At 69.6% G+C, this 24195-nt stretch overlaps 2 protein-coding genes across 2 annotated transcripts; one reads left to right on the forward strand and one right to left on the reverse strand.

Annotated features, from left to right (window-relative positions):
- Positions 1-119: 119 nt before the first annotated feature.
- Positions 120-20600, forward strand: RARA (retinoic acid receptor alpha). Its single transcript, XM_080359860.1, has 9 exons — positions 120-319; positions 7157-7458; positions 17409-17557; positions 17807-17948; positions 18665-18825; positions 18917-19093; positions 19176-19380; positions 19535-19693; positions 19954-20600. Exons 2-9 carry the CDS (start codon positions 7281-7283, stop codon positions 20163-20165), a joined length of 1383 nt encoding a protein of 460 aa, XP_080215986.1. The 5' UTR covers positions 120-319; positions 7157-7280; the 3' UTR covers positions 20166-20600.
- A 734-nt stretch (positions 20601-21334) lies between these two features.
- GJD3 (gap junction protein delta 3) lies at positions 21335-22069 on the reverse strand (the record flags this gene model as incomplete). Its single annotated transcript, XM_080359883.1, has 1 exon — positions 21335-22069. One exon carries the CDS (start codon positions 22067-22069, stop codon positions 21335-21337), a length of 735 nt encoding a protein of 244 aa, XP_080216009.1.
- Between the last annotated feature and the right edge of the window lie 2126 nt (positions 22070-24195).

Below are 24195 nucleotides of genomic sequence, written 5' to 3' on the forward strand. Positions count from 1 at the left end.
ACCGCCTACGCGGCGCCCCATTGGCTGGCGGGGCGGGGCGTGGGCGGGGCCGGCGGGAGGGGCGGGGCCTCGCTCACCGCCCCCCCCGCCCTCCGCCGCCGCCGCCGCCGTCGCCGCCCGGCCCGGCCCAGCCCCGGGTAAAGTTTCCCCGCGAGCACATGACTCGCAATGGCCGCGGCCGCCGCTCGTTAAGCCGCCCCCCGGTTCTCCCCGCCTTACACCGGCTCGCTCCCCGTGGCTTCTCCGCCGCCGCCGCCATGCAGCCGCCACCGGGAGCTTCCCCGGTTTAAGGATCTCGGTGCGGAGCTTCCGTGATCAGGTAACGAGTCGGGCCCCCGCTGGTGGGGAGGGAGGCTCTTGCTGTGGCTCCGGTGCCGTCTCCCCGGTACCTGGGCTTGGGAGCCGCTGCGCCGGGACCCAGCGCGTTGTGCCGGTGGGCGGGGGGGGGGGGGCGGTCGCCGCGTTCGCGGGGGTGCTGGGACCGGGGGAGGGTGGTCGGTGCCGTCCAGACGTGTTCCCGGGACTACCCCACCCCCGCTTGGTCGGGGTGTCCCCGCCCCGGGAGGGGCTGCTGGGGGTCCTGCCCTGGTAGAGGCGTCTCAGGGGTCCCAGGGCTGTGGGACCCCCCCCCCGGGAGGCGGCGCTGGGGATCCCCCTCCGGTAACCGGGGAATCCCGGAGATCCCCCTCGCTCCGTCTCGGCGGTGGGTTTCCTGCGGAGGGGCGAGGGCCCCCGCCCGCCTGAGGCTGCCGTGAGCCCCGGGGGGGGCAGCGTTGTCCCCCGCCCCCGTTCCAGATCGCGGCTTTTCCTCCCGCCGCCCCGGCCTTGGCCGAGCGGGGCCCCCCCGGTTACCGATGCTGGGGGTCCCCTCTCCGATAGCGGCTGGCCGTGCGCTGCCGAGCTTCAGCGCGGCTCCCCACCCCGGTGAGGGCTCGGGGCACCCTCGGCGCGGGGGCTGCGGTTCCACATCGCCCCGGGGGGGCCGCGGCAGCACCACAGAGCGCAGCGCTGGGGGTGCCCCCCCCGGAAGAACCGGAGCCCCCCCGCCCCGGGCCGCCGGTGCGCACGACCACGTTCCCTCCGCTCCCCGGCGGGGGCGGGCATGGGGGGGCCGGGGCCGCTTCCCCTTTTCGGGGTGCGGGGGGGGCCGCGGCGCAGCCGGCGGGTGAGCGGGGCCGGGGGCGGCGGGGCCGGGGTCCGGGGGGCGGGAGCGGCGTCTGCGGCGTTTCCTGGCCGGCGGGCGGAGGAAGCCATCGCTCTCCGCGCTGACAGGGCGCTGGCGCGGCGGCGGGGCCGGGGGGGCCGGGCGGGGGGCGCCGGCCGCCGCCTCCACCACCGCAGCAGATGCCCGGGGACGGCGGAGCCCCCGCGGTCCCCCGGCAGTGGGGGTGAGGGGGGGGCTGCCCCACCGGGTGCGGCACCGTGGGTGAGGGGAGCCCCCCCGGGGCCGGGCTCCCCAGGCAGGGGGGGTCGGGGTGTAGAGCGCTTGGCCCCTAGAGCCGCGGTGGCCCCTAAATCTGTGCCTCTGACCTTTGACCCCGTTGGGCGGTGGGGGCCATCCCGCCGCACAGCGGGTGCCGGGGGGGATGCGGGGGCTGCCCCGCGGTGACCACAGCGCTCCCCACCGCGGGGGCGGCCGTCCCGCTTGGGGGTGCTGGGCGAGCGCCGGCCGGTGGCTCGGGGTGCAGCGCCCTGACCGCCGGCCTCCGCGCTGGGATTAGCGGGTGACGACTCGCTGGCTTAGCGGCCCCGCGGCCGCCGCCACTCCCGGGCCATATGTCACCCGTGGGCCCCGCGCCCTGCCCTTGGGGGTGACCTTGCTGTGGCGCAGGGACACGCATGGCCCCACGAGTGCTCGCACCGTGACGCCGGCAGGTCGCTGGCCTTTCGTCGGCCGCTCCGCTTGTGGCCCCCCGGGTGATGCCAGCGGAGGAGGGCAGGGCCCCGCTCCCCATCCCGCGCTGCCCGCGGGTGCCGTGTCCCAGCCGGGATGCCCGGCTTTGCTCGGCTGTCCTTGCACACCTGCCATGTCCCCAGCGCTCGGTCTCCGTGCCGGCAGCGGCGTCACGGCTGCGGAGCCTGGGGAGGGCCCCGTGCCGCCGCCTGCCCTGCGGCGCTGGGATTCACCAGCTCCACGGCTCCGGCTCTATTTATAACCAGGAGGCTCTGGCGTGTCGACGTGCCACACTCGGCTGCGCCGGCCGTGGGCAGAGTGTGCCCTGGGCCGCCCGCCCTGGGAACAGCCCCGCGCCGGTGCCAGCGCTGCCAGCCTGGGGTTGGCTGGGCTCTGGAGTCCCCTGAATGTTTTTGGGGTGCTGCTGTGGAGCTTCGGGGGGGCCCTCGGCTGGCAGAGCTATGGGGCCCTTGCAGCACATGCCAGGGACCCCCAGCACCCACATGTGCCCCACGCCATGGGGCACTCCTGTGCCAGGGCCCCCCGTGGCAGTGCCAGCTCGGGGCGGGGGATGGGCTGCGGTGCTGGCAGGCGCGGGGGGGGGCTGCGATCATATCTGCGGTGACACATGTGCTGATTACGGAAAATGGGTTAATCTCCCTGCGACTGGAGGCGGCTTAGCGGGGGGTGGCTCGTGGCAGGGCCCGGCGAGGGGCCGCGTGCGCCCGCCTCGGCCTCTGCCGTTCCCGGCTGTGCCACAGCTGCGAGGCCGCGGCGGGGGGACATGGCACTGCCGCGCATCTGCACGCCCTCCTGCAGCGCCCGCAGCCAAGGGTGGTTTGGCTCCCCCAGGTACGGCAGCTCCCAACCTGGCCTGATCCCGGCCCCCGGGAGCCTGCCCAAGCCGAGGGCACGGTGCCACCAAATCCCGGTGTCCGGAGGTGTCGCGCGGCCGCCTGCCCGCCGGGTCCACCCACGCCAGCCGCGGGCGCCGTGTCCCGAGCGGCCCCGTGCCGCGGCCGGCGGCGCAGCCAGCTGCACTTGTCTGCCGGCTGTCGCCGAGCCAGAAAGGGCTGTCTGGGGCCGCGCTGTTCCCGGCACGCCGTTCCCAGGGCGCCGGCTGCGCGCCGCATCCAGGGCTAAAAACAACCGGGGGCTGCCGCGAGCGGCTGCCGTGCTGCTTCCCAGGAGCCCGGGGGAACTGGGACAGGGCGCCGTGGGACCACGATCCCACCCCAAAGCAGCACACCGGGCTCGTCCCACTGCGGGGTGGGGGCCGGGCTGGTCCCCCCCTCCATGGGCGGGCAGTGCCGGGGTGTTGTCCCCACGGTGCTGCGGGGGTGTCCTGCGGTGCGGGGCCGGCCTGGGCACCGCTGGGTGTTTGTGGCTGTGCCGGCTCCTTCCGGATCCATTGAGCCGGCACCCGCGGGGCCGGGGCAGTGCCGGTGGCAGCGTGGCACAGCCGTGCCCGCCCGGGGGGCCGTGGCGGGGGCCGGGGCACCTGTTCCCGCAGAAGAATGGCGCGTCTGACGGCGGGTGCGGGAGGTGTAACCGGAGCGGCGCGTTCCCCGCGTAACTGGAGCTGGCCTGGCCGCGACAGGTGGAATTTCAGTTTGTGGCTCCCACTCGGCAGAGGGACGTGGGGGTGCTGGAGCGGGGACCCACGCCGCGGGGCTGGCAGTCACTCCATGGGGTGCCCGTGTGCCCTGCGGAGCGGGGCGGCCGGCACAGACGCCATCCCCAGCAGCAAGGACGCTGTCCCGCGTGGGGTCCCTGGCCCTGTGTCCGTGCTGGCGGGAGCCGGGGTGGCCTGGCGTGGGTTGCTGGGGCTGAGCAAACCCCTGGGTGCACTTGCTGGCTCGTGGGAGTAGCTTGCGAGTCCTGGAGTCCACAGCGAACCCCCGATCCCCCCGCACAGGGGCTGCGGACGGCCTCGGCTCTGGCACACACCGCGTGTGCCGCCGGCTCCGGCCCTGCCGCCGGGCTGGGCCATGATTCACGCCTGCCTGGGGACGTGAGAAACGTGACGGTGACTCACGACCGGGATGCTTTGGGGATACGGGGAGGAGAGGGGGGGGGGTCTCGCCTAGCAGCCCTGACGGGGGGCACCTCGTGCCCCCGGTGTGACGCTGGCTCAGCCGGGGGTGCCGGGGTGGCCGGGTTCTCGGCCTCGCGTGTGAGGCCGCCCCGGGCTGGGTGCTGACAGCAGCGAGGAAACCGCAGGCTGCGACCGCACCGCGGCTCCGCGGGCGCTTCCTGCCCTGCCCGGAGGCTGCCAGCCCAGCGGGGCCACCCTGCTCCCCCCGGGACACAGCACACCCCGCTCTGCCCGTGGGGACGGCCGGGGGCCTGTCCCGCTGAGGATGGGGACATGAATTCAGCCGCTCCTGCCAGATTTGGGGAGCAGAGTGGGCTGGCGGGATGCTGGGGTGGTGGGGTCTGGGGTGGCGGAGGTGCCAGGGCAGGGGGTTGGATTGATAGGGTATGGGGTGGCAGGGGAGCATGGTGACGGGGTTCAGGGTGGCAGGGGAGCGTGGTGACAGGGTTCAGGGTGGCAGTGGCACCAGGGCAGGGGAGCACGGTGACAGGGTCTAGGGTGGCAGGGGAGCACGGTGACAGGGTCTGGGGTGGCAGGGGACCGTGGCAGCGGGGCTGGGGCTGAACTGAAACCTGTCCCCCCCCAGGAATCGAGAGCGGCGAGGGGAAGCTGCGGCCGGGAGCACGGTGCCCGCAGGCATGACAGGAAGAGCTCGGTCACTCCTCGCCGCCCCGCCAGGCACCCCCGGCCCTGCTTGTCCCCGCGGTGCCAAGGGGGGAACAGGGCGGTGCCCCCGCTCACCGGCGTGTCACATCCGGGCGCTGGCGCTGCCATCGCCGTGTGCCCTGGCAGGAAGCGCGGCTGCGTTTGGTGGTGTGACGTGGGCACTGGGGGTGCTGCCTGCACCGGGGGGTTCAGGGCGCCCGTGGGGTGTTTCACTGGGGGCTGCCTGTCCCCTTCAGTGGGCAGCGCTGGTAGCGGTCGCAGGGGAGGTGGGTGTCGCGGCGCTGCCGTCCCAGTGCGATCCCGGTCGCTCTGCGGTTGGCGTTGGCCCTGGCAGGCGCGGGATGCGCTCTGTGGTCACGGCTGGGGGCTGCATTTTCAGAAGGGGTCTCTTGGGGGTGTTGTGTCAACGCTGCCTGGCCTGAGTGTGTGGGGTGTGCTTTGTACTCGGGTTTGGGGTGGCGAGTGGCTCGGGCAGCCGCGGTCCCCCCAGCCCTGGGAATGGCTCCAGTCTGTGCGTCCATCCGTCCATCCGTCCGCTCCCGGGGGCCGCCCCCGGCTTGGGCGGGAGGTTCCTCGTGGCTGGGATTTGGCGCGGGCCCCACGGCCGTGTGTTCCACGGCGCTGGAGCCAGGCGCTGGATTCCAGGAAGCTCCGGGCCCCGTCCAGCTCCTGCCGGGGACTGGAGGAAAAGGCGTCAGGGAGGGCGAGCGCAGGCCCCCGGCCCCGCGCTGGGGTGCTGGGGGAGCAGGGCTTGGCCAGGACCCCCGTTTGGGACACTCAGGACCCCCCCGGGTTGCGGAGCTGTGTGCGGGGGGCTGTGCTGGCACAGGGGGCCCATGGGGGCTCTTAGGGGTGCAGAACTTTCTGCCCATGGGGACCCACAGGAGGGGGGCCAGCCGGGCTCCCCGACCCGCTTGGCTGCTGCTGGTCCCATGGGGACATTGGGAAGGTGCCGGGGGGGCTGGCAGCCACCCACAGGGGACAATTGTGTGTGGTGGCCATGCTTGCTTGGTCCTGGGGTTTGGGTGGGGGGAGAGGGGCAAGAGGGGGTTGAGTAATTGGGCCCCGGCACGGCTGGCGCGGTGCCCGGTGAGCACTTGGCACCGGCAAACATAAACGGTTCCTCCCGCGCCTCCCACCCCGCTGCTCCCCCCGGCTGGCGCAGCTCGGGGGCCGTGGCATAGCTGGGGGGCCATGGGCAATACCGGGGGGCTGAGGACCCCGTGACACAATGTGGAGGCGCCAGTCAAGGGCTGTCCCCTCGCTGGGGCTGAGCTGTGGCCCCTGAGCCCACGCAGCTGCTGACCCGGCAGGCGGCACCATGCCCTGGCGGTGCCCGTGGGAACCCGGCACACGCTGCGGTGCCCGGCAGGGCACCCTGTGACCCACCCCCAGCCACCCTTGGGTGCCCGGCTCGACCGTGGGTCTCCCCATGGGCGCTCCAGCGGGTCCCCACGGGTGGGGGGCAGCGCCGGGGCTGAGGGTGCCGGTGCGGGCTGGGAGGATGGGGGTCCTGCCTGCAGTGGGTGCACCCAGCTGTGTGCTGGGGGGGGCAGGCAGGGCCGTGCCCATCCCGGCCCCTCCCCAGTGCCTCGCCGGGCGGCCCAGCCTTGTTCCTCTGGATCCTTTTCCGCCTCCGCGGGGCCGGGAGCCAGCACTCTCGGCAAATAAACAGCCCCCGCCGGGCCCCGCGCCAGCGCTTAAATAAACAGCCAGCCTGGGATTGTGAAAGCCTCGTGCCCCCCTTCCCACCGCTGCCCCCCGCCCTGGCTTGGGCCGTGGAGTCCGTGCCCCGCCGGGCTGGCGTGGGAGCTGCCGGCACGGTCCGGCACACGGCACGGCGCGGGGGCTGCGCCGCAGCGGGCAGAGCCCGAGCCTGTGCCAGGCTGAGCCCCTGGCTGCGGGTCCCGGGGGGGTTGAGCCCCTTCTTGCCCCGCTGAGTCCCCTCCGGCTCGGTGCAGGTGTGGGAGGAGCGGAGCTGGCGGGGCAGCGCGGCCGTGACGGCAGAGCCGGGCTGGAGCGGAGCCACTGTCCTCAGGGGACCTCAGCGTGCCTGTCCCCTCCCTGGCTGCCTCGCAGTCCCCTGGGCTGTGGCAGAGGCTGCTGCCCCCCCCGGGACACTCTGTGCACCCCTGCTCCTGGGCTGGGCTTGGGGAGCAGGTTTAGGGCCATCGTGTGGCTCCTGGCCCAAGGGGGTGTCCTGCACACTGCGGGGCTACAGTGTCCCCACGCTGTCCCCCTGTCCCCTGCCCACTAAGCCGGGATTAGTGACCTGCGCCTGCCGGCCCCGCTGGCCGTGGTGTTGTTAATCTGGGGGATTGTTGTGGAGCTGGTGGGGAGCGCTGGGCCCGGCCAGCTGCGCCCTCCTGGGGCCGGGAGGGGATGCGGCCCCTGGTGGGGTGTCTGGGGAAACTGAGGCACGGGTAGTAGATCCCACATCAGGGTGGGGACCGGTGTCCCAGCCCCTCTGCTAACCACACTCTCTGCTCCCCCCGCAGCGTCGCAGGACCCAGTGCCACCAGCGAGGACAACCGCCGGGCAGCGGGTCACCTGGGCTGCCCCATGCTCTGCTCGGCCCCCGCACCCCACGCCTGAGATCCCCCCTGCGCCGGAGACCCCGCCATGGCCAGCAACAGCAGCTCCTGCCCCACGCCCGGGGGGGGGCACCTCAACGGTTACCCCGTGTCCCCCTACGCCTTCTTCTTCCCCCACATGCTGGGGGGGCTCTCGCCGCCCAGCACGCTGGCCGGCATCCAGCACCAGCTGCCCGTCAGCGGATACAGCACCCCCTCGCCTGCCAGTGAGTACCGCAGCCCCGCACCGGGGAGTCGGTGGGACCCCCATGTGCCAGGGGGGTGTGTGGGGTCTGTAACCTGCGCCGGGGCAGTGGCACTGGCCGCTGTGTCCCTCACCCATGGGGAGCTGTGTTTTGGGGTACCTCCATGTGTTTGTGTTGCTGCTGGGGAAACTGAGGCACGGAGCGGGCAGCAGCGCCCGGCGGGGTGTGTGCGAGTTAATTGCTGCTGCGTCCGCCTTCGTTAATGGCCGCGTTTAAACCCCGGCTGTTAACGGCCCAGCTGGCCCTGCTTAGGGGCCGCTGCTTGTCCCCATCCCCAGCACCCACCGTGGCCGTGCCGGGGGGCTTGGCGGTGTTGAGGGACCGGGGAGGCTGATGCGGTGCCGCGTCCCCGCGGCGGCTCTTTGTTCGCCGTCGGCGCGGGGGCCGCGCGTGGGGGAGGCGATGAAGGCAATCATCGCGTCTGCTCCTGATTCAATTTCCCCCTGACAGGGTCGTCCATCACGGCCCCGGTAATCACCACCCCGCCGCGCCGGCAGCTGGGAGCCGCGGGAGGTGGGCTCCCGGCCGCGCTCCTCTCTGCGCCGCCGCCCCGGCGTGCCTCAGTTTCCCCACACCCTCGCTGGGCGGCAGACCCGGACCCGTCCCCGCCGCGGACGGCCGCCCTTGCCCGTTCTCGCCCCGCGCCAGTGTGGGTGCCCCGCGGCGCCCGCTGTCGGGGAGGCCCCCGTGGGTTGGGGTGTGGCGGGGGCCCCCCCCGGCCCCTCCCTGGCCCCAGGGGACGGTGCAGGCCCAGGCAGGGCCAGCCCCGGGCGCTGTCCCCCGCCGGAACCACCCCGGCGGCGGTGGGACCCAGTGGGACCAGTTGAGCGACTGGGTGGCGGCGGGTGGGGCCCCTCCCCCGCGCTGGCTCTGGGGCCGTTCCCGCCGCACGGCGTTGTGGGAACGGGCTGGGGGGGCCCCTGTGCTCCCCCCCCGGCTTCTCTGGCACTGGGGATGGGGCTGGGGGTGCCATGGGGATGGTGGGTGAACTGTGCCTCAGTTTCCCCTTGGCCTTCTCCAGTTGGGGACCCAGGGATGCAGGGGGGGATGCAGGAGGACTGGGGGGCCATGGAGGGGCCCGGCGCAGCCGCCCCCTCCTCGCACGCGTCCGTCCCTGCCGCCGGCCCACCCTTGCCAGATGTGCTGCAGCTGCGCGGCCCCAGGGCTGATCCGGCTGGGCGCTCCTGGGGGTGCAGAATCCCCACCCGGGGTTCAGCCGGGTGCCCCCCCGGTGCCGTGAGTGTTGTGCCGCGGGTCTGATGGTGTTAGAGCTGCAGAGGAGCCGCTGGTGCCGCATCCAGCCCCGCGGGTGCTGTGTGCTTTGCCCCCGGCGTGGGGAAACGTGGCCTTCGTGCCACAAATAGCGCCCCGAGACATGGGGACAGCCCTGGGGATCCCCTGACACCGTCCCCCCGGCACAGCCCCCCCCGTGGGTCCCCATGTGGGGCGTCCCGGGGTGCGCTGGGGACGGTGTCGGGGGCACCGGGGTGAGTGGGGGGCACCGGGGTGAGCGTGGGACCCCCGCACGCTCAGCGCTGCGTGTGAGCACGTGTGCGCTCGCACGGCGGGTGTGCGCGGGGCGCGCACGCTGCGGGGGTGGGAGGGGGCGTGCGCACGCCGTGCGAGGGGGTGTGCACACGCGTGTGCGCCCCGGGGCTGCGCGGGGGGGGCTGCGTGTGTAATAAGTGTGCGCGGGGCCGAGCGCCCGTGCGAGGGGGTGCGCGTGTCCCCGTGGCGGGTGTGTGCACGCGTGTGCCCTCGTCCCCACCCCCAAGGACTCCCCCGTGGCCTGGCTGTCCCCAAGGGGGGTCTCGGGGGGGCCATGAGGCATTCCTGCCCACTGCACCCGCCCCCCCGCCCCGAACCGGGCTTTCCCTCCGCCCTGGTTCCCAGGCTGCTGGAAATGGGACCCCGCTCGGCCCCCTCCTCCAGCAGCCAGGGCCCCCCCTCGGCCCCGCTCTTGGCTGCTGGGCCGGGGGGCCCCGCGGCCGGGCCCAGCCTGTCACCCAACCCGCTGGCTCTGGTTTCCTCTGCGCCGCAGCCGCTCCCCCGCAGCGCCCCGTAATTAATTAATTTTTAAAAATTAATGAGCAAAACGTGCTCCCTGCAGGCTGGGGGCCTCAGGCGGGGGGGGGGGCGGGGGGTGGGGGGGCAGCGGGGCCCCGCTTGGGGCAGGGGATGGGGAGCTCCTGCGGGGTGCGGTGCTGGGGACCCCCCCATCCCCGCCCGGGGAAGATTGATGAGGCCGGGCTGGGTGTTTGGCCCCCGCGCCTGGGAAAGCCCATTACGGCGGAGGTTTTCTATCACTGTCACGGGGGCCGGGGGGAGCTGCCTGCGCCGGCCGGGAATTCGCCGCTGCGCTCAAAAGCCGCTGAAGGGGATAAATGGGGTCTTTTGAAGTGGGCGGGCGGGAGGGGGGCCACGGGGGCCCCGAGGTGCCAGCGTGGGGATGGGGGGAAGGGGCCAGGGCTGGGCACCCTGTACCCCAGGCTGGGATGCGTGGGTTTGTGTGGGGGTCCCTGCCCACGTCCCGTTGTCTGCTGGAGCTGTGACCCTGCGCTCCCCAAGCGGCAACAAGAGGGTCCCCAGTGGTGTCCCTATGGGCTTTGGGGCTGCGTCACCATCGTGTTCATGGGGTTATCTTGTCCTCCCCAGAGCATCGGCCACCCCTGTGAGTTGGGCCGGGAGATGCTCCCAAGGTGGGGGCCCCATTCTGGTGTCCCCATTCTGGTGTCGGGACGTGGCGGTGCGACAGGGCGCGTGGCGCGGCGTCCCCACTGTCCCCGCGGGGCTGCGTGCGGGGCGCTCCCCTCGCCCAGTTCCTCTTGGCTTCTGCGCTAAGACTTGGGGATTTTTCATCACAGTTTCTTCCCGTTGCCGCCGTCGCGGGATGGGAAGCGCTGCCCGGCGGTACGGCCGCCGGCGTGCGTGCGATGCGCGGCCGTGCCGCGGCCGAGCCGCGCGGTGCCACCGGCCCGCATCCCCTCCGCCGTCCCCTCCGTCGCAGCCACATTCTTTCCAGCGCTGGTAAATGAGTCAAAGCAGACATTTGTCATGTTCGCTGCAGGAAGTTGGAGGAGCGCTGGGCTTTTGTTCAGAAACCTGCTGGCTAAGCAAAGCCTTTGACTTTCTATTATTATTTAAACAGGCGCTGCTGATGTGCTCTGTGCAGACACACACAGACACACACACACACAGACACACACACACACAGACACACAGACACACACACACACACACAGACACACACACACACAGACACACACACACAGACACACACACACACAGACACACACACGCCTCCCGGCCTTTTTCTTATTCCTTTTTGTTTTTCTCCCCTCTCTTTGGGGGGGCAGATTGGAAATAAAAGCTGCTCACTTACAGCTGGGGGGGTTTGCCAGCATGCGCAGGGCCGGGCTGTTGGGTGTGCAAAGGGTGTGTGTGTGTTCTGCCATACGTGTGCGTTCTGCCATGCGTGCACAGCTGCTCGTGCACGCTCCCTGCTTGCCGCATGTGGCCGTACAAGGCGGCGTGCACAGCAGCACCCGCATCGTCCCATCGAGGGCTGGCCGCATGTGTGTGTGCTCGGAATCAGGGGGGTGTTAGGATGGACCCTGCAGCATCCTGGGGTCTCCCGCCGTGTCCCCTCCGGGGTGGCAGAGGCTGCGTGCCAGGGCTGGGGCCCGCGGGGTGGCTGTGCCGGCGGTGCCGCGCCGCAGGAAGAGAGGGTGGGTGGGTGAGAGCGTGTGGCAGGGAGGTTACCGGCGCGGCGGGGGAAGTGGCACCATCGGGGCTGCCAGTACCCGTCCTGCCAGCCCGGCCCTGTGGCCGCTGTCCCTGCCGGGGTGTGGGCAGCGGCGCCGGGCTGGCTGTGCCGTGTGGGATGAGGCTGTGCCGTGTGTGCGGGGTGGCACCTCCCGTGGAGACCTGCATGCACGCGTAGGGGAGGGGCGTGCGGCGCATGGGCCACACGCAAACACATGTATGTGCGGGGGGGGGGGGGGTGTGCGCATGCATGGGGATACACACACATGCTAATGTGTACATGTGTGGCTTCTGTGCCTGATGGGGGACACGATGTCACACACATGTATGTGTGTGCAGAAGGAATGCACACGTGTTATGTGTGGAACAAATGCACACGCGTATGTGTGTGCGGAAGGAATGCACATGTCATGTGCAGAAGGAATGCACACACATGTCCATATGTGCAGAATGAATGCACACATTATGTGCAGAAGGAATGCACACACATGTTCATATGTGCAGAAAGAATGCACACGTTATGTGCACAAGGAATGCACACACATGTCCATATGTACAGAAAGAATGCACATGTTATGTGCACAAGGAATGCACACACATGTTCATATGTGCAGAATGAATGCACACGTTATGTGCACAAGGAATGCACACACATATCCATATGTGCAGAAAGAATGCACACGTTATGTGCACAAGGAATGCACACACATGTTCATATGTGCAGAAAGAATGCACACATGTTATGTGCACAAGGAATGCACACACATGTCCGTGTGTGCACGAGGAATGCACACACATGTCCATATGTGCAGAAGGAATGCACACACATGTCTATATGTGCAGAAAGAATGCACATGTTATGTGCACAAGGAATGCACACACATGACCGTGCGTGTGGAAGGAATGCACACACATGTACATGCACACAGGCCGTCCCATGCACTGCAGGAATTTGCACACATACACACATGCACCCCCCCGTGCAGCGGGGCAGCAGGAACACACACGGGCCCGTGTGCAGCAGGGGATGCAATCGATCGCATACCTTGTCATGCAGCGGGAACACTCGTGCACACGCATGCACATGCATGCACACATAGGTGCGCACACAGACACACACACGGGCCCCCCGGGGGGGCGGCCGGGGGTCAGGGCGAGGTGAGCCCTTCCCCACCGGGTTCACCCGCAGTTCACCCGCATCCCATTAAGCAAATGAGGCGCGGCCCCGGGCAGCCCCCGGCCCCGCGCGGCCGTGGCCGGTGCCGGTGCCGGTGCCGGCCGTCCCGGGGAGGAGGAGGAGGCGGCGGCGGCCGGGGCGGCCCCGCGGCGCGGAGCGGGTTAAGGCTGTGGGGAGGCGGCTGGTGTCGGGAGGGACCGGGGCTGCCGGAGCCGCAGAGCCGGCGGGGCTGCGCCTTCCTCCCCTCCCCCGCCTCCTCCTCCTCCTCCTCCTCCCGCCGCCGCCTGCCCGGGCGCGGAGCGGAGCGGCGGGGCCCCGCTCCCCGGCCATGGCAGCGCGGCCCGGGGCGCCCCGGGGGCCCGGCTGCCGCGGGGGGGGCCGCTGACCTCCCAGGGCCGCCCCCGCCGCCGGACCGGGGGAGGCGCCCCTGGCGGCCCCGGGCCATGTACGAGGGTGCGGCGGTGGCGGGGCTGCCCCCCGGCCCCTTCCTCCGGATGGATTTCTACGGGCCGGGCCGGGGCTGTTTGCTGCCGGAGCGCGGCCCCCCCGCGCCCTGCGGGGCCCCCCGCCGCCCCCCGCCCTGGAGCAGCTCCGGCCGCTGTAGGTACCTGCGTCCCGGGGGCGGCCGGGCCCCTCACCGCCGCCTCGGGCCGGTGCTGGAGCCCACCCGGGGGGGGAAGAGCAGCCCCGAGCGGGGGGATTGCAGGGATGGGTGCGGGGTGATGGGTGCTGGGGGCTTGGCCATGGGGCGGGGGGCTGAGCCCAAGGGGGTGCTGGGCTCAGCCCCCCCAGCCCAGTGCCCTCCATCGCCGGGCTGAGCTCTGCGCAGATGCCGCCGGATCGGCCATAAACAACCCTTGTCCTATTTCGGTGAGATCTGGGACGGCTGAGCCCGGTGAAGGGGGGGCCGGGGTCCCCCTCGCACCCCCTTTTCCCGAGTGGGCTCCGCGGCAGCGCCAGCTCCGCCGGCAATGTCGCTCCCTCCTGATAAGGGCTCCGACAAAATCCAATTAACGCCAGAGCCGCTGCGCCTGCTGCTGCTGCAGGGGCGAGCGGGGGGAGCACCAGCGGGGGGCCCCGCCGGGGATCGGGGTGTCCCCTTGGGCCGGGGTGTCCTGGGTGCTCATGCGGGACCCGGCCGGTCCCGCTCCCGCTGGCACATCCTGCCCTGTGTCCCTGCGGGGTCACGGCCTGTTGTCCCCCACGGGTCACCCACCGTCCTTGGGGACAGGCAGCCCCGTGCGCTGTGCAGCCGGGGGACACGTACGGGCAGCTCTGTGCTGTGGTGGGAGCAGGCAGGGGCGCGGGCAGCGCATTGGGGGCGGCCACCCCACGGGGGACATGGGGTGCTGCTGTGCTTTGTGCCCACCCAGTGGGGCTGGGTGGGCTACAGCGGGTCCCGTGCCCCCGCAGTGGGCAGCCGGCTGGCTGGCCTGGCGCCCAGGGGCCACGGGCAGCGATAACGGCCCGGGGAAAGTCCTGCCGGGCTCCGTAGGACTTTCACCCCGACAAGGGCTGGGGGGGCTGCCTTGTCCCCGGGGGGGTCAGTGGGTCTCTCTCCCTGCAGCCGGTCCCCCCATCCTGCAGCGATGCCCGGTGCGGTGCCCGGTGCTGCTCGGGGGGTGTGTGGCCGTGGCCCCCACGCTCTCGCTCCCCCCATTGTCTCGGGGCTGCTCGACCTTTCCGCTGGCATCGGGCGCGAGCGTGGCGCGAGGGGCCTTTGTCTGCAGCTGGGGACGGCGCGGGGCTGCGGGGGGCTCCCGCCGCCTCTGCGAGGGGGGTGCTGCCTTCAGAGCCCCCCAGCAGGCAGCGTGCAGGCAGGGGCTGTGCTGCCGCGTTCCGTGCTGTCCCCTTAGCGCTGAGCTCGCCTGGATCCCATTGGGGCTGTGCCGTGCTGAGCAGGGTGGCCGGGGACCCTTGTCCTCCATGTTTTGTGAGAGAGGCGGGGGGGCTGCCTATCGGGAGCCCCCTCCCCGTGCGCTGGAGCTGGCCGGGCGGCTCTGGGTGGACACACAACCCGCGGTGCTGCGCGGGGCCCCTTCCCAGGCCAGGGCATCTCCCGGCTGTGGTCACTGTGACCGTGACTCGGTGCACACGTGAGCGGCGGGTGCTGGCGGGGATCCCTGGCAGGGCGCCCCGCTCCCTACGTCACACGAGGTGCCGTGTCTCCCCAGCCCAGGGTGCCAGCCGGCGCTGCTGCCGGTGTCGAAGGTGCCGTGCCTCAGTTTCCCCAGAGACGGCTGTGGCTGCGGCTTGGCTGTGCCCGCTGGGGCTGGCCATGGGGTGCTGGCTGCTGGCCCGGCACTGGCGCTGCCAAACCCGCCGGGACGCCGTCTCGCTGGCGTGGGGGCAGAGCCACTCCCCGGGGCCTGGGGCCGCCGCCGCGCCGCAGCTGGGGAAACTGAGGCACGACGTGGTTGCCAAGGGCTTGCAGGAGCCCACTGAGGCCGTGGGTACCTTGTGCCTGCGTGGGTCCATGTGTTTTGTGGGGTGCTGTGGGGGTCTCAGGGGGGTATGATGGTGCATGTGCGTACACGAGGTGGCCCCACCGTCCCCTCGTGTTGGCCGCGCTCTGTCGCCACAGTGGCACGTACCAGCACGGTGCTGTGGCACGGGGTGGTGGCAGATGGGTGGGTCAGGGTGCTGGCAGGGACAGGACCCCCGGATCCACCGGGCAGGGTGCCCCATGGGGACCAGCGGCATGTGGGCACCCCCGGGCACCCCCGGGCACCTCATGGCTCTGGGCTCCCAGCCCCATCGCTCCCGGGACCCCATTTCCTTGCAGCTCCTGCGGAGGTGCAGGAATTTGGGGCACGTGGGATCCTCACCTGCAGGAAAGCCCTGGGTGGGTGCCCACCCTCCATGGGGCTGTTCCACGCGTGGGGCTGTCCTGCCTGGCACAGCACCCCATGCTGTCCCATGTCCCCATCCCTGTCCCCTGCTCATGTCCCATCCCCAGCTCCGGCCAAGGAGCGGTGGCCGGTTGGTGGTGGGGGTGGCGGCGGCCCGGACGCCTGGGTTCCCCGCACACTCGGTACACGGTGGGGCCCCGCGGGCGCTTTCCCACGCCGGGGCGGGTTTTTGGGTGTCGGGGTGCCCCGGGGTCCCTTGGCGCGGGCAGGAAGCGGCCGACGGGGCCGCGGGCGGGGGCGGCGCGTTGGCCCGGGGATGCTGGCGGATGCTGGCGGAGCCGCAGCATCTGGTTTGCAGCTGGGGCTCCTCGGAACGGGGGGGGGGACACACACACACACGCCTGGGCCCCTCCTGCTCCAGGAGGAGATGGGGTTGGGGGAGGGGAGCGAGCCCGGACGCCTGGGTCCCTGGTGTCCCCGGCTGGCCCCTCCTGCAGCCAGCCCCACAGGAGCAGGGTGGGGGGGATTGCACCATAGTGGGTGCTCAGCACCTTTGGGTGCTGCTCTGCACTCTTCCCTGATGCCGCAGTGAGGGGCTCGGGGGGCTGGCCAGCCCTACAGCTGTGCCCTGTCCCCCCCCGCCCGGTGGCACGGCGGTCCCTTGGCGGTGGCTGCGGTGCCGGGGGATTCCCGTGGTGCTGGCGCAGCCGGGGACACCAGCGTGCGCCGGCGCGGGTGGGGAGAGCCGCATCCCATCCTCCCCCCCCCCACCCCCCCCAGCGCATCAAAATGTTGTCAAATCTGCATTTTGCGAGTGCAGCTCTCCACGAGGAAGTTCTTAAATTATATAAAAGAGGCGATAAATTATAGACGACGTTCTCTCAGTCACTTTAATGGCTCCGCTCCCTCGAGTGGCAGCGCTGATTTATTCAGTGCCGCCCTGGCAAGTGCTGCCCGGCTCGCTCGCCTTCCGCACCCCTGTATTCCCCCCCCCCCCCTGCACCCCCATATCCCCCTCTGCACCCCCATATCCCCCCTGCACCCCCATATCCATCTCTGCACCCTGGTCTCCCCCTGCACCCTCACCCGTCCCCACCATCAAGGGGCCAAGCGTGGCTTTGTCCCCATTGTCCCCACTCCCTGGCCTCATCTGGGGACCTCATGCTGGGGACCCCCCCCCACCCCTCATCCATCACCCCCCAAGCCCCACCACCCCCTATGGGACCCCTGGGCTCAGCCCTGGGGTGGGCGCCCCTGGCCAGAGCCCCCCCCCCCACAGCACCACAGCCCCGGGGCCCTTTTTGGGGGCCCTTTTTGGGGCGCAGGGGCTGGCGTCGTGGTTGGGGGGGGGGGCCGGGCTCCCCCGCCGGGCCGGGCCTTTAATATCCTGTTTAACTGGTTCGCTTGGCTCCGCTGCACAAAAACATTCACAAACATCCCGGAGGAGCCGGGGAGCGCTTAACCCCTGCCTGGCTGCACCCCACAACGGGGGTGGCACCCCAACCGCGCTGCGCCCCCCCCGCAGCCGGAGCTGCGCCGGGGCGGGGGGACAGCGCTCGGCATGGGGGGCTTGAGCCATTTCTAGGGGGGGCAGACACATCTCATGGGATTTTTGGGGTGCGGGGGGCACTGGTGGGGCCGTTGCTGTATGTGTTGGCCGGGGCTGCGTCACGGGGGCTGGGGGGGCGTCCCTTGGGGTGCCACCAACCCTGTCCCCTCCGGGGGGCCCTGCTTTGTCCCGCGGGTGCAGCCGGCAGCCCCCAGGGCCGTGCACACGCGTGTGAGCGGGTGTGCGGCGCCGATGCCGCCCGTGGCGGGGGGGGGTGGGTGGGGGGGCTCCTGGGATTGCGCCTTTTTTGTCTTCTTTCCCTTTTTCTTTATTAAATGTCTTTTTTGTCCGCCTGGATTCCACGGCGGCTCCGTGGCCTGGAAATGTCAACTTGCATCTTCCCGCCTCACGGCCTCTCCCCACCGGCCCCGGGGGGGGTGGGCAGCACCGGGGTGGGGGGGCGGGCAGCGGGACCACCGGCCGCGGGTCCAGCGCTGTCGGGGGGTGCGGGATGGGGGTCCAGCCCTGCCTTTTTGGGGGGGGTCTCCATGAGCTGTTCTCCCCGCAGCCGTCGAGACGCAGAGCACCAGCTCGGAGGAGATCGTGCCCAGCCCCCCCTCGCCCCCCCCTCTGCCCCGCATCTACAAGCCCTGTTTCGTCTGCCAGGACAAGTCCTCCGGGTACCACTACGGGGTCAGCGCCTGCGAGGGCTGCAAGGTGAGAGCTGCCGGCACCACGCGCCGCAATGGGGACGGTCCCTGTGGTCCCCAGGCTGGGCGCTGACGGGACTTTGGGGGGGGTCCCCAGGGGTTCTTCCGCCGCAATGGGGACGGTCCCCCTGGTCCCCAGGCCGGGCGCTGATGGGACTTTGGGGGGGGTCCCCAGGGGTTCTTCCGCCGCAATGGGGACAGTCCCCATGGTCCCCAGGCCGGGCGCTGACGGGACTTTGTGGGGGGGGGTCCCCAGGGGTTCTTCCGCCGCAGCATCCAGAAGAACATGGTGTACACGTGCCACCGGGACAAGAACTGCATCATCAACAAGGTGACGCGCAACCGGTGCCAGTACTGCCGCCTCCAGAAGTGCTTCGAAGTCGGCATGTCCAAGGAGTGTGAGTGCGGATGGGATGGGATGCGATGGGGACAGGGATGTGGACAGGGATGGGGACGGGACGCCCCGCTGGGGTGCAGTGGGGGTTCGTTGGTTGGAGGGGATGGAGGGTCCCCCTGGGGTTGTGTCTCAGCTTTCCCATTGCCCCGGCAACGCGTGATGGGTGATGTCGGAGATAAATGACGCCACCGAGGCCTCGCGGCGTGTCCGTGCCCGTCGTCGCGGTGCCCGCTGCGCCCCGGTGCGGCCGGGGCTGCGTGACCGCGGGCGGTGGCTCCTGGGGCGCAGCTGCCACCCAAGTTCTGCCCCATCCGCTTGCCCTTGGGGGACCCATGGTGCTGGGGGGGCTGAGTAGCGCCGGGGGTGCTCAGCAGCTCACTTATGGGGGGTCCGGAGGCTGATCTGGCCCATATCGCTGCCACCTCGGGGACGTCCCCATGTCCCCGTGATGAACACGGTGCTCAGCTGCCGTTATCCTGCTCTGTCAGTTTGCAGCGCAGAGCTGAGCACCGTCCCCATTGCCAAACCTGCCATGTGTCCCCCCAGGTGCGCTGTCACCCCGAGTCGCCTCTTAAGACTTGGGAGTGGGGGCTTATCATAAAGCTGTGCTGGCCGTTTGTCACCGCGGCTGGTGGCACGGTCCTCATCCCGCCCTGGGGAGGGGACAGGGGCTGGGTGGCAGCGGGGCCGGTGACACCGACCGCGTTGTCCCCGCAGCCGTCCGCAATGACCGGAACAAGAAGAAGAAGGACGTGCCCAAGCCGGAGTGCTCGGAGAGCTACATCGTCACGCCCGAGGTGGAGGAGCTCATCGAGAAGGTGCGCAAAGCCCACCAGGAGACCTTCCCCGCGCTCTGCCAGCTCGGCAAATACACTACGGTGAGTTTTTTGGGGAGTCCCGGGGGGAAATTGGGGAGTGTGGCCGCCTCCCCTATGACTCGGTGTCATCACCCCCGAAATTCCGCTGTAGAAAAACAGCTCGGAGCAGCGAGTCTCGCTGGACATCGACCTGTGGGACAAGTTCAGCGAATTGTCCACCAAGTGCATCATCAAGACGGTGGAGTTTGCCAAGCAGCTCCCCGGCTTCACCACGCTCACCATCGCCGACCAGATCACCCTCCTCAAAGCCGCCTGCCTCGACATCCTGGTGAGAGCGGGGACAAGGACAAGGGGACGGGGCAGGGAAGGGGACACCAGGCTGAGCGCCCAATTTGTCCCCCCGCCCCCAGATCCTGCGGATCTGCACGCGCTACACGCCGGAGCAGGACACCATGACCTTCTCGGACGGGCTGACGCTGAACCGCACGCAGATGCACAACGCCGGCTTCGGGCCGCTCACCGACCTGGTCTTCGCCTTCGCCAACCAGCTGCTGCCGCTGGAGATGGACGACGCGGAGACGGGGCTGCTCAGCGCCATCTGCCTCATCTGCGGAGGTGGGTGCTGGGGGGAAAAGGGGTGCAGGGACCCTCCCGAGCGGCCCCCATCCCCAAATTGTGCCACCGCGGTCAGCTGGAGGTGGGCTGTGTCCATGATGACATGACCTACAGTGCCCCCCGTAACCGCTGTGTCTCCCCCTGCCAACCGCAGACCGCCAGGACCTGGAGCAGCCGGACAGAGTGGACAAGCTGCAGGAGCCGCTGCTGGAGGCGCTGAAGGTCTACGTGAGGAAGAGGAGGCCCAACAGGCCCCACATGTTCCCCAAGATGCTGATGAAGATCACGGATCTGCGCAGCATCAGCGCCAAGGGTGAGCTCGGGGTGGGGGAAACGGCTCCGTGTCCCCTGGAGCATCCCCGGGGGGGGTCAAGGTCCCTCATCCTTCCCCAGGGTCCGGCATCCTCTGGAGGGGACGCGGGACGGGGTCCCCACCTCCAGGGATGCTGAGGACCGTGTCCCTTGTCCTCAGCACCCGGTGATGAGCAATGGGGGTGGTTTGGGGTGGGTCCTGGTTTGGGGGTGGGGGTCCTCATTTGGGGATGCCCTGTTGACCCCCAACCCTTCCCGCAGGCGCCGAGCGGGTGATCACGCTGAAGATGGAGATCCCGGGCTCGATGCCGCCGCTCATCCAGGAGATGCTGGAAAACTCGGAGGGTATGGACACACTGGGGGGGCAGCCGGGCGGCCCCCGCGCAGGCAGCCTGGGCCCCCCCCCGGGCAGCTGCAGCCCCAGCCTCTCGCCCAGCTCCAACCGCAGCAGCCCGGCCACGCACTCGCCGTGACGCGCGCCCGGCGTGCACCAGGACACAGCCCGGCACGCCGGCACACGGCGGGGGGACGCCCTGCGCCCCAGCCCTGGCTGCAGCCCCCTCCCCGGGGCGGACTCCTCGCCGGCGCAGCCCCAGGACCCCCCCAACGTGGGGAACCCCCGGACCCCCCGCAGCCCCGGGCGAAGTGCGTTGGTTGAGTCACATTTCAGGGGCGCGGGGGCCTCTGCCGTGGGGACCCCCCGGCCCCACCAGCACCAGCACACACGGGATCGCGACCACCGAGCCAATCCCTCCCCGGCCCCCCCGGCCGGGAGGACCCGGGCAGACCCCGCACGCCGAGGGAGCAGAGTCATTTAAAAGAGAAAGAAAGCAAAGTATATATATATAAATATCTATAAATATCTATAAATACGTTTTAAAACCTTTGTAAAAGTTTGGAGGGGTTTTTAGGCCTGTGCAGGTGGAGGGGGCACGGTGGTGCTGCCGGAGGGGGGGTGGGGGGGTTTGAGGCGGGAATGGGGGGGCACACGATTTATTATTATTAAATTTTTTTGTTGTTGTTGAGATTTTAGTGGTTTTAGAGTCAGGGGGCTGGGCAGGCCCTGCCCTGGCCCCCCCGCCAGGGCGGGGGCCGCGCGGTGATTTCGGCCCCGGCCTCGCGCCTGCAGGAAGGGGGTTGGGGGGCCCGGCCCGGCGGGCACGGGGGGGACGGGGGGACAGGGGGGGCTGGCTCCAGAATAAAGTTTATTTATTCTAGCGCCCGGCTCGTTCTTGCTGTGGGGACACCGGGGGGGGCACCTCAAGTCATAGGGGAGGGGGGGGCTTTGCTGCAGGGAGGCCCCCCCCGTGTTGTCGCTGACTCTACCATCCCCGAAGGCTGGGTTGTGGTTCCCCCAGCACCCCCAAAGCTCTGCCCTCCCCAGCCTGGATGCTGTGCCCGCATCCCCCTACCCCAGAGCCCTGGTGAATTGGTGGCACCCCTGGGGCTGGGGGCGGCTCCGGCCCCCCCATGCACACCCTGTGCTGGCTGGGGGGACAGCGCGGGGTCAGGGATGGGACCTGCTTGTTTTCCGTTTGTCCGTGTTTTTTTCCAGCAGCTGCCGGGTGAGGCGCATCCGCCGCCCACAACAGGAACCGCGGCACCGCGCGGTGACAACGGCCGCAGCTCGCTGCAGCGATGGCTACACCGTCAGGTCCCCCCGCGCTGGGGTGGCCTTGGGGTGACACGGCTCCTCCGTGGCCCCCGCTGGCTGCCCCGGGGCCGGTCCCCGCTCCTGCGGCCGGTGGCAGCAGCCGCCGCCCCGTGCCGCGGGGGGACCCTTGCGCAGGAGGTGGGCGAGCTCGGCCAGGCTGAGCAGCGCCGACACCAGCCCCACCACGAAGTAGAAGTGGATGAAGACGGTTTTCTCGGTGGGGCGGGAAACGAAGCAGTCGACGCGGTGCGGGCAGGGCCGGCGGCGGCACACGAAGAGCGGCTGCACCCTGAAACCGTAGAGCAGCGCTTGCCCCAGCAAGAAGCCCAGCTCGGCCGCGATGCGCGCCACCACGCTGCCCACGTAGAAGGGCTGGAGGCGGCGGGCGCGCTGGCCCTGGGCTCCCCCGTGCTCCGGTTTGGCCGCCTGGTGCACGGCGAAGATGACAAAGAGAGCAGCGGGAGCCGAGAGCACGACGACGTGGAAGACGAGGAAGCGGTAGTGGGAGATGGGGAAGGCGGCGTCGTAGCAGACGGGTTTGCAGCCCGGCTGCTGGGTGTTGCAGACGAATTCCTCCTGCTCGTCCTCGAAGACGTCGCTGCCCACGGTGGCCAGGACCAGGATGCGGAACAGGAGCATCACCACCAGCCAGAACCGGCCCACCATGGGCGAGTGCTCCTGCACCGCGTCCAGCAGCGAGCTCAGGAAGCCCCACTCGCCCATGGCCGCGCTGCGGGAGCGGGTCAGTGCTGGGGGGGGACGCCGTGGCCGCAGGATGGCCCCCAGCAGGCAGCACGGCCCCCCCTGGATTGCCACCCATCGTGCTGAGCCCAAATCCATCACACTATCCCTGCTCGCAGTGCCAGCCCAGCTCATACCTGTCACAAGTGTCCCCAGGCATCTCTTTGGAGATGTGTCCAATGACACCAGCTTGGACACAAGCAGCAAGGTCCCCATCCCTTGTGTCCCCCCTAGATCCCTCCAGCCCCCCAGCCCAGCCTGTTGGCATCTCCCCGGTACCTGCGCAGGCTGCGGTCCACGATGCGCCAGCGCCTGTCCAGGGCTGTCCGGTCCCTCGTCCGGCTGGGCTGGGCTGACTGTCCCACAGCCACGCCTGGAGTCCTTTTAAAGAGCCAGGGGCGCCCAGCGGGGCGGGAGGGGCTCAGCTCTGTTCGGGGGGGCTTCAAGGACAAAGGCTGCTCTGGGGCCAGCAGCCGTCTGGGATGCGGTTGGCGCCGGGGACAGCAGCCCCCTGTGCAGAAATACCAGTGTACCCAAATCACCCCAAACCCCCGGGGTCTGGGGGTACAAAGCTGCAACACTCAGACCCCAGAAGGCCCCCCCAGCGCTGGCATCACCTCCCTGGCAGAGCCCGGTGGCTTTTGCCTGTGCCTCAGGTTCCCTTTCTGGTAACGAGAGCAGAGCCCTCGGTGACATGGGGCACCCTTGGGTCCTCCTCACCCCTCAGGGACCACGTAACCATAGGATCATTTTGGTTGGAAAAGCCCAAAATCATGGAGTCCAAACATTTACCCACCCCCGGCACTACCCCATGTCCTGAGAACCTCATGTCCGTCTGTCCAACCCTCCAGGGATGGTGACTCCAGCACTGCCCTGGGCAGCCTGTTCCAATGCCCCACAGCCCTTTCCAAACACCCCACAGCTCAGCGTCCCCAAGGCCCCACTGCGGGTCACTGATGATGGAGAAAATCCTGCCGTAGCCACCTTGGTACATTATGCGTGAGTCACGCAGCTCTATATATACATTTGGGGTGATGCTGGGGTTAAGGGAGCAGCCGTGACCTCCCCATTTGCTATGTGGGTCGTGACAACTGGGTTCTCCGGGCGCGCTCGCAGCAAGCAGAGCCGTAAATAGCAGCAGCCGCTCGGCGGGGACGCGCCGGAGACGCTCTCCAGAGCCTGGCAGTGGAAAATCTGACAGCGCTTTCCACACTTGACTGGGTTCCAGCAAAGCAGCTCGGTGGCACCGATAGTGCCCGTGGCCGGGGGGGGTCCTGGGGTTTGGCAGTTGGTCCTTGTCCCCCGGTGCCAGCATAGAAGCGGGACCTGGGGTCGAAGGTCTACGCCGGCCCTAGAGCCGGATCAGGCCTTGGCACAAGCTCTGCAATGGTGGTTTTTGTGCCAAAATTGCCCTGATGGCCGCTTGCTCCTGAGAAAATCAGAGCTTGAAGGACTCACCGCAAACACAGACAACTCCCGAGCTGGCACGAGGGAAAACGAGGTGAACAGGCAGATGAGGACAACTCCTTTATTGAAGAAAGCTTGATAAAAACATTAATGACACATAAATATTAAAAAGGACAAACTCATGACACGAAGAAAAACATCAAAAATATTTACAGACAGTCAAGAAATATCCCTCAGTGCTATCGAAATGGCTCTATGGAAAGCAAAACACGACTGGATCGATACCCCAGGGAAGCACGTCCAAGGGGAAGGTGACGCTTCCCTTCTGCTGAGGAACCCGAGCGCTAGAAGCTCCGTACAACCCGTGACACCGAGGGGACAAACGGGCCTCACCCCGCAGGGCAGTGCTGAGGGTGTAGAAGCCGCGGGGATGTTCTTTGTCCCCAGGAAACTTTGTGCTGCCGAGAGCGGCAGCGGAGAAGCTCAACACGAGGGAACCCGCCACACATCGGGATAACCGACCGGCTTTTCCTGCAGGTTCCCACAGATTTTTGGGTGCGGAACGTCTGTCCTGCCACTGTCCTTCTCTCCAAGAGCCCGTCTGGCTCAGCCGGCACCGCAGCCGCCCATCCGGCTCGTAACGGCACGAGGCACCGGCAGCCACGAGCGTCTCGTACCTGAAGGCGACCCCTGGGCCGAAG

This window comes from Nesoenas mayeri (assembly GCF_963082525.1).
Source record: "Nesoenas mayeri genome assembly, chromosome: 26".
NCBI lineage: Eukaryota > Metazoa > Chordata > Aves > Columbiformes > Columbidae > Nesoenas > Nesoenas mayeri.

Excerpts from the sequence above, each read along its gene's own strand:
- RARA (XM_080359860.1), top strand. The coding sequence starts at position 7,281 with ATGGCCAGCAACAGCAGCTCCTGCCCCACGCCCGGGGGGGGGCACCTC. Across the intron at positions 7,459-17,408 it reads CAGCACCCCCTCGCCTGCCA|CCGTCGAGACGCAGAGCACC; the intron begins GTGAGTACCGCA and ends TTCTCCCCGCAG. Across the intron at positions 17,949-18,664 it reads AGTCGGCATGTCCAAGGAGT|CCGTCCGCAATGACCGGAAC; the intron begins GTGAGTGCGGAT and ends TTGTCCCCGCAG.